Source organism: Pseudopodoces humilis, chromosome 22 (genome assembly GCF_049639895.1).
Source record: "Pseudopodoces humilis isolate 2021_Gansu_Grassland_sample_001 chromosome 22, ASM4963989v1, whole genome shotgun sequence".
In the NCBI taxonomy this organism is placed as follows: Eukaryota; Metazoa; Chordata; class Aves; order Passeriformes; family Paridae; genus Pseudopodoces; species Pseudopodoces humilis.
Window position 1 is genome coordinate 2322849 of NC_142221.1, and position 16281 is coordinate 2339129.

A 16281-nucleotide genomic window follows, 5' to 3' on the forward strand; every position below is an offset into this window, starting at 1 on the left:
TCCCCCCTGTTCACCCACATTACTGCCCTCTTATCCCTTTTCCCCACATCCCCCAGGGCAGCTGGAAGGCCTCTGGACTCAACAGTTAGGGAAGGGAAAGATTTCTCTTCCAAATCTTAAAAACTAAATGAAAAAAGTAAAAAGCTTAGAGTTTTGTTTTTCAGCAGAGTAATAGTTACACAAAGATTTACTCCGCACAATTCAGCCAGGGTGAGCTCTTTTTATAAAGAATGATATAAATATAAATATAAATATAAATATAAATATAAATATAAATATAAATATAAATAGAAATAGAAATATAAATATAAATATAAATATAAATATAAATATAAATATAAATATAAATATAAGTAGAAATAGAAGTAGAAATAGAAATAGAAATAGAAATAGAAATAGAAATAGAAATAGAAATAGAAATAGAAATAGAAATAGAAATAGAAATAGAAATAGAAATAGAAATAGAAATAGAAATAGAAATAGAAATAGAAATAGAAATAGAAATAGAAATAGAAATATCACTGCATATGAAGCCCATGGCAAACAGATTTTCTGTACCCCTCAGGGTTTTCTCCAGCCCTCAGCTCCTCCCTCTCCAGCACCTCCTGTCCCAAAACACTCCAGGTATCCACAGGTGACTGCAGGGGAAGTGGCTGATGGAGAGGAAATCCCACCCACAGCTTCTCTGGGCAATCAAAAAATGATGCAAACTAAAAAGTAACTTGATTTTCCCACAGCCTAATTCCACATTATCACAAACAGAGTGTCTCTCCCTGCCCAGGGCCGGGCCATGCTGTTCCCCCCAGCAGCAGAACATCCCTCTCTTACATTTGACCGCATTAAGGACCCTGCTGTCCAAGGGCTTCCTGCTGGGATCGCTCGTGGAGGACCGGATTCCAGTTCCGCAGCTGTTGGCAAGGGTGTTCCTGTGGGGAAGGCAAAGGGAGATCCTTGGAGAGGGGATCAGGGGACAAACACTGCCCTGCCCTCCTCCCCTCAGCTTCTGGTGGAGGGATCAGCAAGGCTGGAAGGCGAGGAGTGGCAAAGGTGCATGGAAATGGAATAAGGAAACGCACAGAGCCGGGCGCAGAGGATGAAGCGCTGGTGACACAGGGTTAAACCCCGGGAGATGAGGGCAGAGGAAGGGGAGGAATCCCTTGGGAGAGCACGAGGAGCACGGGAAGGGACGTACCGATCGAAGAAGGTGGCCAGGAGACGTCTCAGCAGGACCTTGTGTTTGACACCGGCACATAAATGGCAATTCATCAGCTGCCCCCGGGTGATGTAAACGCCTGAGCCTGCGAGGGTGGACAGGGACAATCCAAAATTAACCCCTGACACAGCCACAGAGCCACCCCTGAGCCACCAACAGCTCCTCCTCGCTGGTGGGAACCTGTTCTTCACCTGCTGCAACAAGGACAGAGGGATTTCTGGAAAATCCTGACAAATCCTTGGGGCCTTGGCAAGTCCCAGGCAATAACAACTCCTAATTTTATCTGTACAGACAGGAAGTCTATGGGAATCAAATGAAAGGACTCTTATTTTCTCACCAATGCACACAGTGCAAGGCTTACACTGTGATTTTAGATGTACAGACCAGATTATTTATTCTTTCTGAAGCGAGAAAACCCCCATCCATTTGGCCTTTTCTTTTTTTCCAGTGCAAGACTGTAGAACACAGAGCTGGAAATGAAAGGAAAAACCCATCCAGCACAGAAAGAAGTACTTGGTTACAGATCTAACTGCTTCCAAAACCCCAGCCCACCACCTCTTGATACCTCTGGTGAGCAGGGAATTTTCCTTCTAATGCACAGGAACTGCTGCCTTTCAACATGCTGCCTTTAAGGATGTTTTCTGGAAGAAAAAGCAGCTGGACACATTCAGAGGTCTGGCAGCACTTTACAGCAGGTTTTATATCAAACCTTTTTACTCTTCTCACAAACCAAACCGCTCCTGCCTCGGCATTGCTTCCAGGGAGAGGTTATCCCATTTTTCAAGCATTCTGTTACATGAGAGGGTTTTGGTTTTTGCTTTTAATTAAGATTAAATAATGGGTCATAGCTGGATCCAGAACACACTCTGTTCTCAAGATATAAAAACATCTGCTGGAGAAGTAATATCTCCTGGATTTCCAGGGAAGATGATTGTCCCTGACCTTCTGGATGGAGCTGGAGCTCAGGGCAGCTCCTGAGCCTGACCCTCTGCACCTCCCCTGGCACCAGAGGCACCCCAGGCCACTCATCCTGCCCCAGGATCCAGCATCACCCTAAGCCTCATCTCACCAGGAATTTTCCTTGTATTCTCTTCCATCTAATGAGTTTTTTTGGGGTTTTTTTTGGAGTAACAGCCTCAGTCCCTCCCTCAGACGTGCTGTGGTGACTGCAAGCCTTGTTAAAGACCCTTTTTCAGAGAGGGCTGCTCAAATTTGCTGAATCAATTGTGGCATGAAAAACCAGAAACAAAAGGAAAACACTCCCACTTGGAGAGCTGAGAAAAACTTTCATGGCAGGATCAAACCCCCCCTCCAGGTCTGAGACAGGAATTAGGGGGGTTTATTTTGTGTTTTAAGAGATACAGCACCAGAGAGAACCCCAGCCACCACCGAGGGGAACTTCACTTTAATAAATGAAAAATAACCAGGCAGCCACTATCAGTTAGTGATATTAATCTACTTTTTTTTTTTTTCCAGATTGAAAAATGTAAATCAAGCAGAGTTGCCTCAAGCCAATTTACAGCTCTCACTGTGAAAATAACCTGCACCACTCGATGGTTTTAAGAAGTCTCACATTAAATGGGGATGGGTACAAAGTGAATATTCCAGATACAAGATAAATACTTGTGGTGCTATGCTGTGCTTTGCCTTCCATCGAAGTCCCATCCTCCATCAGCTGAAAACCTTTGTGGGCAACCCCTGAAATCCTGACTCCTTCTACAGACTGGAAATGAAATCATGCTACTCACCAAGAGAGAAATGACTGGAAGGGAAGAAGAGCTGATCTGGATGGGCTGTGCTGCCACATGCCCATGGACCAAGGGCTTTGCAGGGATTAATTAAACCTCCCCACCTGGGGCAGGGATGTCCTGCCCTGTCATCCCCTCACTGCTACATCCAAAGGAAAAAAAACACAGCCAGGCCACTGCAAAGGAAAGCTGGGGGGACTTCTAAAAGCAGAATATGATTATTTCCACTAGAATTTGACCTGGTCACTGCAGTTAAACACTTCCTGTGCAGTGCTGGGGGTGCCTGTGCAGTGCTGGGCTGGTTTCACTCCTCATCCAGCTCTACTCTGTCTAAGCAGCATCTTCCACCTCACACTGGCCAGAAATCTTTTATAGAGAAGGAGTAAATTCTCTCAGTATTGTAAATTCCCCACAAAATGAAAATAAAGACAGGATAAAGGACCAAACCCAATTCCTTCTCCTCTTGCTGCAACATTTGACCACTTAGTAAATTTATAAAGAAACTTTTACAGGTTTTTCAAAGCTTGTTCACAAATTTGATCTCTTTTGCTTTGTAAGTCTTATAATGTGGTAATTTATGGGGGGGAGGTTGTTGGGTTTTTAGATCTGTGATTCTAAATGAAAACACACTCACTGCAGCCACACCGAGCAGGAAGAACACAAGCTGCAGAATTCAATTAAAATGCTAAATTAATTCAATTGAATAAATCCTGTTAATGACACATTTTTCTATCAGCAAATTAAAGCAAACTCGGAACTTTTCAAAAGACGATTGGTGACGAATAATCCAGAAAGACACAGCAAGGGCACACAAGATGCACGACTCCAGCAAGATGGAGAAGACAATTCCAGAAGGAAATCAGCAGCAATCCAAAGGGATTCTAAAGAAAAGTTACCTGCAACAAGCTCGAGTTTTTCTCCAGGATCTCCCTCCGAGTAGAGCTTTGGGTGGCAGCGGTACCCGATCTGGCTGATGAGACTGGCAGGGAGAGCCACCAGATCCCGTCGGATCAGGACACAGGAGCGGTTCTCCAGTGGGATCTGCTCTGGCTTCTCTTGGGCAACTTCAAAATTAAAAGGGAAAGCTGTTAGAAAAAAGCTTATCATGCTATTATCATGCTATTTTGATCATGCAGTCACCATGCTGACAGAAGGTCAGGCTTTGATTTCTCCATGCAGCAGCTGGAAATATTCCCCCCTCCAGACACCCAACCACGTCCAGCCATGGGGCAGGTGCCACCTGAAAGCTTGGAAAAATCCCCTGGTCCCCCCCTCCATGGCAGTCTCAGGTTCTGCAAGAGGGATTCTTAGAATCTAATTATGCTTTAAGTCCTCCTGAGTTAATCATTTGTGAAAATGGACAGCTCTGCACAGCTGGCATCGCTCTGCAAGCGCAGCACACGGAGCTGCTGCCCCAAACACCCCAGAAGGATGGCAGGAACTTCACCAGGGGGGTTCTAGCAGGCAGTAAATTGCCCCAGTTTGATGAACACCTGCAGCAGTTCCATCATTACTTCTCTTGATGGTTTTTCCTGCTGAAGTTAAAATCCAGACCCTGCAGACACCTCTGTTCTGAGAAAGGTCACAGGCCTCACCAGCCACCTCCAGCCCACCTTCTCTTCCTCTGCCTTCTGCAGGCCAACTTTTCCTCTCAGTAACAAGAGAAGCCCCCACCAACAAGGCAAAAAGTGTTATTAAGATGTAGCTTCAAAACCAAAATACCAGATTTCTCCAACTCACTCTGATGCACCATCTCCAGAGCCCAGCACTGCCCAGGAGCAGACAGTGACATGGAAAAGCTGGAAATGCTGGACAGTCCTGCCAGCACCTCCAAATCTGGGCATACAAATCTGGGTAAATTGTGGGCACACAGAGAATTGGTTTCTAAAGCACATTTACAGTCCAAGACCACCAGATTGCTTAAAATGACAAGTTTTGACAGCAATGAGGGCTGGCCATGTGCATCAATTCAGGACATGGTGGGAACACTTCCAGGGCTGAACTGCAAGCCCAGCTCTACCATGATGCCCCTTTTTTCCCCAAAACTATTCGGTAACGTGGCAAGTGCCACGTGCAAACCCAAACCCAGCTCTGTGCTTGAATATCTGTGAACACTGAGAGAAGCAGCAACCCCAGCAAGGAGCATTTCTGAACTCAAAATGTCTCCTGCTCCAGAGGTGTCTTTTCCTGCGATTATCCCGGAGTTCTGGGGGCCACTTTTCCTCTCTGCAGATAAAATAACAAGTTTTGCAGACTTGTTGCTGCAGTAACCGAGGGAGATGGCTCGGGGACAAAGGGAGCAGTGTTCTAAGTAGGACATGCCCGCGGTGCCGTGCTGGGCTGTGGCATCCTATCGCAGGCTCCGCGAGCATCCCCACCCTCACGGCTCCCTCTGGGCCTGAGGAACGCCAGGAGGGATTCTGGAATACCAGGGGGATGTTCCTTACTTGGGGAGAGCAGCGTTTCCTTCGGGGAGAAAGGACCCAACAGCAGCAGAAGAGCTCACTCACGGGGTGTTTTTAAACCTCTGGTGCCATCACAGCCCCGTTAGCTGTGCCATTGACATTCCCAACTGCAACATTCCCTGCATTCCCAAGCATCCAGATCCAAGATCCTGCTGGAGATGGGGGTCAACTCCCACTGAGGGAGAATCTCAAAGACCAGCTCTATTTTGAGGCTTTTAAAGAGCGGTGAGCAAAGCAGATCCAATGAAATACTGATATTTTCCAGCTTACAGGAACTGGAAGCAGAGGCACAGGGGGTATGGAGGAACCAGTCCTGCTCTGCTGTCATTCCCTGGATTTTTGGCTCTGGCAAGGCAGGGGTGGCTTGAGGGGAGGAAGGGACATCTCAGTCATCTCCCAGAAGCAAAATTTTACTCAGAGGTAAAATTAAATACACACCCCCTAGGAGCTGTGTATGTGACCTACAGAACCCCACCCCAGCACAGGGCTCTGTCCAGGCTATTAAAATTGAATTTTTAATATTTCATTTTTACTTTAACCAAAGACTCAACTCAAAGGCACCCACAATATCCATCAGCACCCAAAAACCAGTGGAGCTGCTGAAGGGAGGCAGAATCCTGCATGGACTCTCAGATTAGAGGCCTCCAGGTATTTTTTAAGTGATACAAGTTTCCAGGGAATGTAGTTGAAATCAAATGAGACAGAGCTGAGAGCAGTCTGTGACCCGATACTGCTGTGAGGAGGAAACCCCAGCCTTGAACCCTCCTCTGTTTTTCATCAAGACTCTTCCTCAAGACTGTTGTCTCTGAAGAAATTAAACACCTAGAACATCCAAGTGGAAACAGTTCCAGTGGGCAAGGACAAACCCACCTGCTCTACCACCTTCCACAGGCAAACATTCCCTAAAACCCCAAATCTGGGGGCCAAAGGGATCCTACAGTAGCACTAACGAGGCAGGGAAGAGAAAGATCAGCACGAGCACTGCGTTCATTCTCCCTCCACGAAGAAATCTTGAAGGATTTGGTGTCAAACCTCTTCCCTGAAACAACAGCAGCTTTTCAGGACAGGTTTGGGACAGTCCTGGCTTGAAGAAATTCTTTGATTCTGAAGACATTTCACTTTCTACACAAGAAGACACGGAGAAGTTTCTATTCCTTCCTGTGACATTAAATACTTCATAAACCAAACTAAAATTCAGCTAAAAAGGCCAAGTGCAACTCAAGCCACTTCTGGATTTTGGTTACATCTGTCCTGCTGGCTCACTGTCTATAAATCTCTTATTAAACACAGCCATGGATCATTTTGGGGGACTTTGTTTCCATTCAAGCGTTAGCACAAAACCAACGATACCAAACAAAAAGATGTTTGGGGCTTTCAGTGGCACCTCAATTGAGCAGATAGCAATCAGTTATGTAAAGGAGCAGGACACAAGAGCCACTTTGGTCCCATGTTTCCAAAGAAAGCCACTCTGTTTGGCCTTTCTGCTCCGGAGAACAGGAGAGTATTCGCTTCTAATTAATTTGTATCTTCAGAGGGCAGCAGCTCCTTCCCTTTGAATGAAAGGGCAAACAATGGGAAGTATTGTTAAATACAGTTTTGTTCCTGAGCAAGAAAGGAGCTCCCAGCCAGCAGAGAGGGGCAGGAAATCATTACAGAGGAAGCCACGAGAGCTGCCAGCCAAACACTGGAATATTTTATTTATTTGGATATATGCTTTTATATAACTTAACTGGATGCTGCAGCTGCAACAGGTGGTGCAGAACAGGAAATACTCACTTGCCTGGATTTTTTGGCTGAAGAAACAGCCTCAAGCAAACTCATTGGTCTGTGCTCCATGGCTCCAGGCTCTGGGGCACGTGTCCACCTTTTCCCTTTTTAAAACACTCTGTCCCCTCCAGAGGTGCCTTACAGCACCTTAGTGCTGAGCCCATGATGGTTTGGTGACATTGGGATTTTTTTGTCCCACCTGAAGTGTTTGGGGCCAGATTTGCTGGGGATGGGCTGCTCAGGTGAGTGCCTGGGAATTGCAGGGCACACACCTGGCTCCAGCACACATCTCCTCATTTCCTAACGAGCCAAATACCAGGGCTTCAAAATGAGTCATGAACCCCAATTCCCACCAGTTCGGGTCTCCAAACTGCACATGAACATCAAGGCTCTCCTGTGGGCAAGAAACGACTGTTTCTGGTTTAGGAATGACATTTGGAGATACAGAAAGATCAGAGAGATGGAGCCTCACCTGAAAATTGATGTTTACAGAGTCCCAAAATGTAACCACACATCTCAAACCCTGCCTTGAGAACCCATCCCCACCTGCTCCACCACAGATGCAAACACGTGGATGGCTCTCCCCTGTTCCCTACACGGCCAAAAGTCTCTTTTCAAACAGCAATATTTTGACAACATTTCTCTCCCATCAGCCTATTTTCCACTGGCAGTGGGACCACCCCAAAAATGCCTTCCCTCCACAGCCTCAGCATCAGCAGCATCTGCTGCAGATGTAAACCTGTAGCAGAGGACACACGCAAGCACCATGGGATAGATCCATCACGGAGTCCCAACGGGGAGAGTTTACATTTCCCAAATAGTACATTTATACCGATGTACTGAAATGTAGCCGTTTGATTTGTGACCTATTTATACAGGGAGGTAATCTGGAATTAGTATAGGAAAAATATTACTGGTTTATAAATACCCCTATCTTGCCTTCGCCTCAGATCTCAGCCAGGAGTGAAACATCTGCCAGCCTAAAATTAAACATCTGTGGTTCAGAGTGAGGAAAATGGGGCTGGAAGTTTAATGCCAAAAAAGGCCAGAGGCTGAGTGCCCCCGGCGTGGGGCTCAGCCTTCCCCCGGCTCAGCTCCGACCCTGCCGGGCTCGGGATGGGGCAGCGCCACCACAGAGCCACTCAGCTTGGAAAAGACCTCCAAGGCCATCAAATCCAATCTGTGACCAATCCCTGCCTTGTCACAGAAAGACACACACCCTGGCTTTGCAGCAGTGTCCAGCTGTTTGAATCCCTCTGCAAGAGCCAAAGCGCTCTGATGGATAACCGGCGCACCCCCGACCGCTTCATTTCCTAAAACTCCACGAGCTCTTTGCTGCTGAGCATCCTCCCTGTGCACAGCCTGGCCACCACAGGGACAAGGGGGACCTGGCAGGGTCGGGTCCCTGTCCCTGCAGTCCCAGCCAGCTGCTCCATCCCGCTGCAATTTCCCGGCGTTGCAGCCGTGATTTACGTCGCTGCAGCGCGTCGTGCCCGGGCTGCGCTCGGGATGCTGCACGGGCTGCATCATTTGGGATTCTGGGTTGTTCCTTGCCCTCTTTCCTTACTGTCAGGAATCAGAGGCCAGGAGAGAAAACTATTCTCTCAGCTAATTACCACAACTATTCTATAATGGCTATTTTAGATGAATTTTTAATGAAGTGTGCTCTTGTCAGTTCAGGATTTCATAACTTTCAAGTCCAGCCTTTACATTCCAGCCATTTGCTGCATAAAGATTTTCCCTTTTCCCAGCAAACCGGTGCAGCAGGAGCAGGGGAGGAGGACGGACCCTCGCACAACTTCGCTGGTGCCTGTCAAAATTAAATTAACTGCATCTGCTCAGCAGAGAGCTGACTGACAAGAACGTGGCTCGGTGCAGAAAAGCGCCGAGCATCTGCAAGTCCTGCTGAAACCCACTTCAGCTCAGGCCCACGACGCTGTAATTAACAGGGATAAAAATACTTTGCTTTTGTTTAATATTTTCTGGAGTTGTGCGTTCCTCAGATCAGATGCTGGAAACCTCATTAAGTCTCGCTCGTGTCCTCGAGGCCCACATGTTCTCCACAACCAGACCTAGTTATGGAGTGAGGAGCCATTTTACCGCAGTGCTCCCAGCCCGGCACGGCGCCGGTGACACCGCGCCCGCCCAACGCGGCCAGAGCCTGTGGGGAAACTGAGGCACCTCTTCCCACCCCCCTCTGCCACCCTGTCTGCCAACATCTCAGCCTGACCCTTCTGTGTTTAATTCTCATCCTGCTGTTCCTTTTGTTTCCTTTTTGTCCTGGTCCCTCACACCAGTGTCACCACTGCAGGTGGCACCAGCCTCTCTTCCCAGGTTTCCTCCAGGAGGAAACAGCCTCAAGCTGTGCCAGAGAAGGTTCAGGTTGGACATCAGGAGGAATTTCTTCATGGAGAAGGTATTCAGGCATTGGAAAGGGCTGCCCAGGGCGGTGTTGGAGTCCCCATCCCTGGAGGTGCCCAAGGAACGACTGGACACGGCACTCAGTGCTCCTGCTGGTGTTTGGTCAAAGTCTGATCTTGGAGGCCCTTTCCAACTCTAAGGATTCTATGGTTTGGAGATGTGGCTCTGATCCAGCATTGGAGATTTGGAATGGTTCTGACTACAAAAAGGGGTGAAGAAAATAAATTAAAAACCCCCAGCCTTGGGACAAGGCTGACCTTGGTGACCCTTCCAACGGTGGCGGGTGGTGCTGAAGGCAGGTGAAGAGCATCATCCACCAGTGTCCCACCACACCCTCGCCAGCCTCAACACTTCAGATGCGGAACAAAAAAACAGAAAGAAAGAAGGAAAAAAACCCAGCAACCTTCTCTGAAATTCAGGGCTTCATCTGCTCTGCTCCTCTTTGGCTTCGTTTTTGTTTTCACAAACTGGGCTCTTGGAAACCTTGGCAATCCCTATTTTAAAGGGCTCCCCCCTCCCCCAGGCCTTTGTGAGGCTGTCGGGATCTCCATGCCAGGAGCAGGATTAGCTGCCTTCTCTCTTCCATCTTACGCTTTCATTATTCTGCACCTTTTCAGAGGGTACACTTTATCCCGAGTAATTAAAACACAGTTAGCTCTACAAGTCCAAACCATAATGGAACAGCTTAGGTTTTACTTTTTGTAATCTCTTTTTCACGTGCCCTCTTTTCCAGGATGCCTGATACCTATAGCTGGCTTATTTCAAACAGGAAATTCCCTCCAAAGGTGCAGGTGCGGAAGAGGAGTTTCAGCAGAAGTGTGGGATATTTAGAGCCTTACAACCTGCCTCTTCCCTGCATGGCCTTGGCATCACCACCTGGTTCTCCCTACAGAAAACAAGCAGGAAAACCTGGCTGTGGGATGCCCAGCTCTGGCACAAGGGCTGCAGCACCTCCAGTGACACCTGAGAAAGCTGCTCGGATTTTCGCTTTTCCGACTGGGAGGATTCCTGCCCGACAAGGATTAGGGAGAGCCTCAGAGCTGCTGCCTGCACCATCCCGGGGCTGCTCCTGTCCTTGCCTTCTGACTTGGTTTTGTTCTGTTTCTGCAGGAACTGGCCCTGTGACAGGGATGGAAAGCACAGTCCAAGGGCATAATCCCACTGCTCCGAGGAGTAACGCTGAAGGCAAACCCACATTACTCACCACAGGCTCTACGGCAGGGAAAAGCAAAATCAACCCAAAACAAGTGGGCAACAGCACAATTCCTGTTCACTCTGGCTCTAACAGCAGCCATGGAGGAGACCCTGACCTTGTCCCCCCCCGATCCCACTCCTCTCCTGCCCCATCCCAACCACTGGAACGTGAAGCACGGCAGAGAGAGCACTCAGGCTTTAGAGGCTCATTTCCAACAACTGCTTGTCCACTCTTCCTAGCAAATATTTCTAATATTAAAATAGTAACTTCTCTGTGTTTTCCCCATTTTTCATATGGCTGGGTGAAAAAAAAACCTTCAAAACATGGCTTATCTGCTCGCTGACTAGCGAGGGAACATGCCAAGAGGATGCTGAGCTCCTGTTCCTGGGATGGGATGGGATGGGATGGGATGGGACAGTTTGTGGGGCTGAGCCCATTTTCAGTACTAAGGAAGCCTGGCTTTAGGTAACAAAAATTGTCCTATTTGCCAAATCTTGTTCCTTGGTGAAGACTAAAATCAAATGGCTTTGAGGAAAGCTCATTAATGAACTAGAGTTAAAATATTTGCAACATTAGTGCAGCAATTCCAGGAGCCAGAGCAGGGAAGCAGCTCCAGGCGAGGGGATGCTGCGTGCGGCCGGAGCTGGCCGGAAGATGTCCCTCCCTGGGGAGCTCCTGAGGATCAAAGCTGCTGCCACAAACACCTGCAGCTCCCACAGGGAGGCTGAGCTTCCAAGTGGGATGCTGCCAGCTCCATCTGTGAGGGGTGCTGGAGCTGCTTTCACACGGGATGCACACAGGACAGCACCCAGTGGGCATCTCCCCTCTGGAACTGAGCTCCTGGATCCACATCCCACCTGTCCTGGCTCCTCAGGAGGGTCTGAGCCCTGCCCAGGGAAAAGGGCTGTGTGTCCAAGGAAGTGGAGGGAAAGGACCTCTCATGTCCCTGTGCTTCACCTTGGGGCTGAGCAGCAGCTCCCAGCCAACAGCACCAAAGTGAAGCCACCTCCTTTGTCTGAGGTCCATCGAGGGATTCGCATTCATCCCTTAATCCCAGATTCTGGAAGGGCAGGAGAGGGATTTTACTTAGTTCTGGGCACTGTGTTTCTAATGGGGAAATAAAAGAATATCAGGCCTTCAGATTGCTTTTCCCTTTCTGACAGTGATGTGTGGGACAAGGCTGGCAAAGGAGAGAGGGGCACTTCAGGCAGTGGGGAGAAAAGTCCATCTTCCCTTCCTCCTGCAGATATTCCGAGTTAACTTCTATAAAAATGATTTAGTTGATGTTCTTCTCCCTTCCTCCAAACATCACATGTTCACCACTTTTTTGGAAACTCTTATTCCAAAAAGCCAGGACAGAAGACAACTCCCAAAGTGACCACCTCGCGCTGGGCCACAAGGGCTGGTGCTTCCCTTGCCGTGGATGACCCATGGCAGGTGAGCTCGGCATCACCTTGGGATGGATGTCACCACCACAGGGCTCATGCAGCCACCAGGCTCCTGGCTGGCAGCCTCAGCCAGAAAGCAAAGGGCTGAGCTGACCCTGGTGCATGATGCAGCCTCTCATCTGAAGTCTCCCAGCTGGGGAGCGATGGCACAGGGGGGCCCTGCCCTCGTCACACCTGGACACCAGCACCACGCGAGCGAAAAACCAACAAATGAAACCCCTGAAGACAAAAGCCTGGTGAACAACCCAAAACTGCCCATGGTGGCTGGATGAGGACCACAGAACCACTGAGAAGGAGCAGAAAACCCAAGGAGAGAGAGAGAGACATCCGTTACCAGAGTAACCTCCCGAGGACTTGATGTACATCTGCCCGTACTGCTCCTCCACCATGGTGTCGTAGGCCTCGTCGTCCTCCTCATCCTCCTCGTTGTGGTAGGAGGTGGGGCTGTCGGTGGTGGGGATGCTGCTGGCGCCGGGGCTGGTGCGCTCCCCCTGCGAGTACTGCACCTGCTGCACGTTGGGGATCAGGGTGGCCAGGTTGGGCATCCCGTAGTAGGAGACGCGCGACAGCTTCAGGGGCCCCGCGTTGGCGCCGCCGGCGCCGCCGGGCCCGTCCCGCGCGCCGGGCTCCAGGGGCCGCTTGCCGGGCAGGCCGGGCAGGGCCTGCAGCTCCAGGTTCTCGTGTTTGACGCGCGTGAGGAGCGGGATGGGCATGGAGGGGGACATGACGTAGGGCGCCGAGGCCGACTGCAGCTGGTTGCAGGGGCTCTGCGGCTCCGAGCTGGGGTCTTCGATCATGGTGGTCTGAGAGTCACAGTGGGGAGAGCTGACCTTGAACATCAAGTCCGTCCCTTTCTCCACGATGTGCTGGATCTGCAGGAAGCCCGCCGTGTACATCACCACCAGCTGCTCGCTCGCTGCCATGGTCAGCTTGCCGGTGTAGCAGAAGGACAGGATCTGCTGGAAGCAAGCGGGGGGGACGGTCCCCGGCAGCTCAAAGGCGTTTTTGCTGTTCCCACTGAACAAGTCTCGGAAGTAGAGGCTGCTGGCGGCCAGCACAGCCCGGTGAGCCTTGAAGGCTTGGCCCTTCACCACGATGGAGACATCGCAGTACAGCCCCAGCAGCCGCTGCTCGTTCAGGCAGCCCAGAACGGTGTTCCCGAAGTTGGGAATCTCTATGTGCAACATCTGCGACATGGCTCAGGATCGGCTGGAGCTCCTCAGACATTCAATGCAGGAATATCCAAAGTAGGGCACATCTGAAAAACGGAGAAGGCAGGGAAGAGAGGAACAACGTTTTTAGACAGTTCACCAAAGCAGGCAGGAGCACAGGAGCCCACCTCACCCGACATCAAAGGCTCCAAGCCAAGCTCCGAGAGCCAACGCGGAAAAGCGATCGCCTGTAAAAATTGCTTATCGATGGTTTCCAGCGACGTTGGGGATGCTATTGGTGGATGGCAAAGGATATCCCAAAAATGCAAGTATTTCCTTCAATGTGGTCTGTTTAAATAAGCACCACTGATTTATTCCCCCAGGGGTTTTTACTTTATGCAGGAAAATCTGAACGATAATGGGAGAGAACAGTAAAGCAAACGAAAGGCAGTCAGACAGATCTCGGTAGTATTATATAAGAAACACAACAACCAGCAGCTATGTTGAAACTACAGAAAAGATATTTATAAAACAATGTGCCATTCTGCCCGAAATAAATACAGGATTCTGCTGGAGCGAGAGCTCCCAGGAAAAAGCACTTTGAAAAGCAATCTTCCCATTTGCACCAGAAAGAGGGAGCATTTCAACAGTTAAACCCCTTCTCAACAGATTTATCCTCCAACAAAACGAGGCTTATCTCCAAATTAAGCCAGATATTTGAGCCCCAATAAAACAAACCAACGTGCCTGCCGCAGCGAGCCGCCTACCAAGTTGTCTTCTTATTTTCCTCCCCCAGATCCCGAGCAGGGCAGGGGGAGCCCCAGCCCAGCCCCTGGTGCAGGCAGAGCCCCCAGCCCCCAGCCCGGTGCCCCCGGTACCGGCGGTGAGGACCCTCGGAGCGACCCCGGGCTGGAGGCGGCGGCTCCGCATCCCACCACGGCCGCTCTTCAGGACCGGCTGTACCTTTTGGCCGTGGGCAGAATTCCTGCTTCCACCTCCCAGGAAAAAAGAGCCTGGCCTTGGGAGGACCTGGTGCGCAAAGCCGGAGCAGGTAGCGCTGGTGCAGCCTGGGCGCTGAAACTCCAGCGGAGCAAATCACTGCGGATTCACCGAGCCCAGACCCCCCCGTGCTCCCTCCCCGAAGAGTCCAGGAGATTTAAAATCCTGCCTGCCTGTAATACTACTGAAGAAAAACTACGTTTAACTAATACTGAAAGCTCAGAAGAATGATATTAAAAAAAAAAAAAAAAAACAAAACAAGAAAACGAAAAAAAAAAATATAGAAGTTTATCTGAGAAAGATTACAAAAAAAAAAAAAAAGAAAGAAAATAATAACCCACAAAGAGCTGCTCTGTTCCCATTGCCGAGGGGAAAAAAAAAAAAAAGGAAAAAAAAAAAAAAAAAGTCCTATCTGCAAGGCCACGGGGTAACAGGAAGAAAAGGGAACACACTCGGAGCCAATTTAATTGTATCTGCATGGTTAAAAAAAAAATTCTTCCAAGCGAGGAAGTTCGCGGTGCCTTCGCCTGGCCGGGAGCGAACGTACCTTGAGCAGCGTCCCCGGCGCCGCCGCTGCCGAGGGGCTCCCGTCCCCCGACCGCCGAGTGCTCAGGGGAGGGGGAAAATAAAATATAGTATCAAGCCCTGGGTTTGTATCTGCTGGAGCTCAAGCTTTTACCAAGTCAAATCTCCCCGGCAGCGCACAGCATCTAAATGAATAGGCCGGATGCAGATTAACATTCAGGCTGCTCTCTGCAATGAATAGAGCCCTTTGATTAGGGACCTGAAGTAAATGCCAGTTTCAAACCGAAGCTTTAAAAACAGAGAAATATCAGTGCCAGAGGAATGCTCTCAGTGTTGGTACAAGACAGACTTTTGATGAGTCACTGCAATGCAAACAAAGATGGCAGAAATACTGTACTGTATGCTGATGAAATGCTTAGTGGTGCCACGGCAACTGAGACAGGTTTTAAATTTATAGTGCAGTTTTGCATATGAATTACGCTGTAAACTGCCTCCCCTGCCATCTAGTACATCCAGAGTGTCAAAGCATTTAAACTATTCCAAACAGTCTGCAGAGCTGGCACTGCTGCTGGTTAACTCCTGCGGCCAGGGGAAGGCACGGAGCAGGGGTGTAGAGCATCCCCTGCACCCCCCCAGCATCCTCCTGTACCCCCAGCATCCCCTGTATCCCCTCCTGCATCCCTGAGCATCCCCCTGCATCCTGAGCATCCTCCTGCATCCCCTCACAGCCCCCAGCATGCCCTCAACATTCTCCTGCATTACCCCCACATCCCCAGCATCCTCCTGCATCCCTCCAGCATCCTTAGCATGTCCCCAGCATCCACCCCAACATCCTCTGCCTCACCTCCAGCATCCTCTGCATCCCCTCAATAACCTCTGCATTCCCTCCAGCATCCTCTGCATCCCCTCAACAACCTCTACATGACCCCCAACATGCTCCTGCCTGATCCAGCATCCTCCCACCTGGCCCAGCATCCCACCCCAAGTGCTCCCCAAAAGCACCTGCCCAAAAGCACAGCTTTGGCAAAGCCCAAATCTGCCCAAAATAAAGGTGCTCCTTGGGCAGCCACAGTCCTGCTTCCTGCCCCCCAGATCCTTCCCCCCACCAATACAAGAAAGCCTTTCAAATGCAGGAAAAATGTTTACCCCTTGGGGAAAGCTTCTTTCAGTCTGTGGCTGAATCCACTAAAAGCAAATCCATTTGCTTAAGTAATGAAATCCCAGTCACATTGTCTCCTGGATTCAGATTTTAAATTACCTTCGCATTTATTGAGCATGTTTGGTGCTTTTTTCTGGGAAAGAGGGTGGGGCCTCCCTTTGCTTATTTCTCCCTTGCCCTGAGCGTTTTC

General features: G+C 49.6%; 1 protein-coding gene across 6 annotated transcripts in view; it reads right to left on the reverse strand.

Moving 5' to 3' along the window:
* Nucleotides 1-16281, reverse strand: part of NACC2 (NACC family member 2) — a 55383-nt gene that overhangs the window by 5730 nt on the left and 33372 nt on the right. For 4 of the 6 annotated variants that reach the window (XM_014257956.2, XM_014257957.2, XM_088065835.1 and 1 more), the window contains exons 2-5: nt 12592-13515; nt 3858-4025; nt 1193-1298; nt 829-926 (exon numbers count right to left, since the gene is read on the reverse strand). In XM_014257956.2, coding sequence (XP_014113431.1) covers nt 829-926; nt 1193-1298; nt 3858-4025; nt 12592-13453 — 1234 coding nt within the window. In that variant the 5' untranslated portion in view covers nt 13454-13515. Of the gene's footprint in view, nt 1-828; nt 927-1192; nt 1299-3857; nt 4026-12591; nt 13516-14371; nt 14486-14954; nt 14975-16281 lie in introns of those variants that run through there. The other 2 variants (XM_088065834.1, XM_088065833.1) reach the window with 2 other exon arrangements.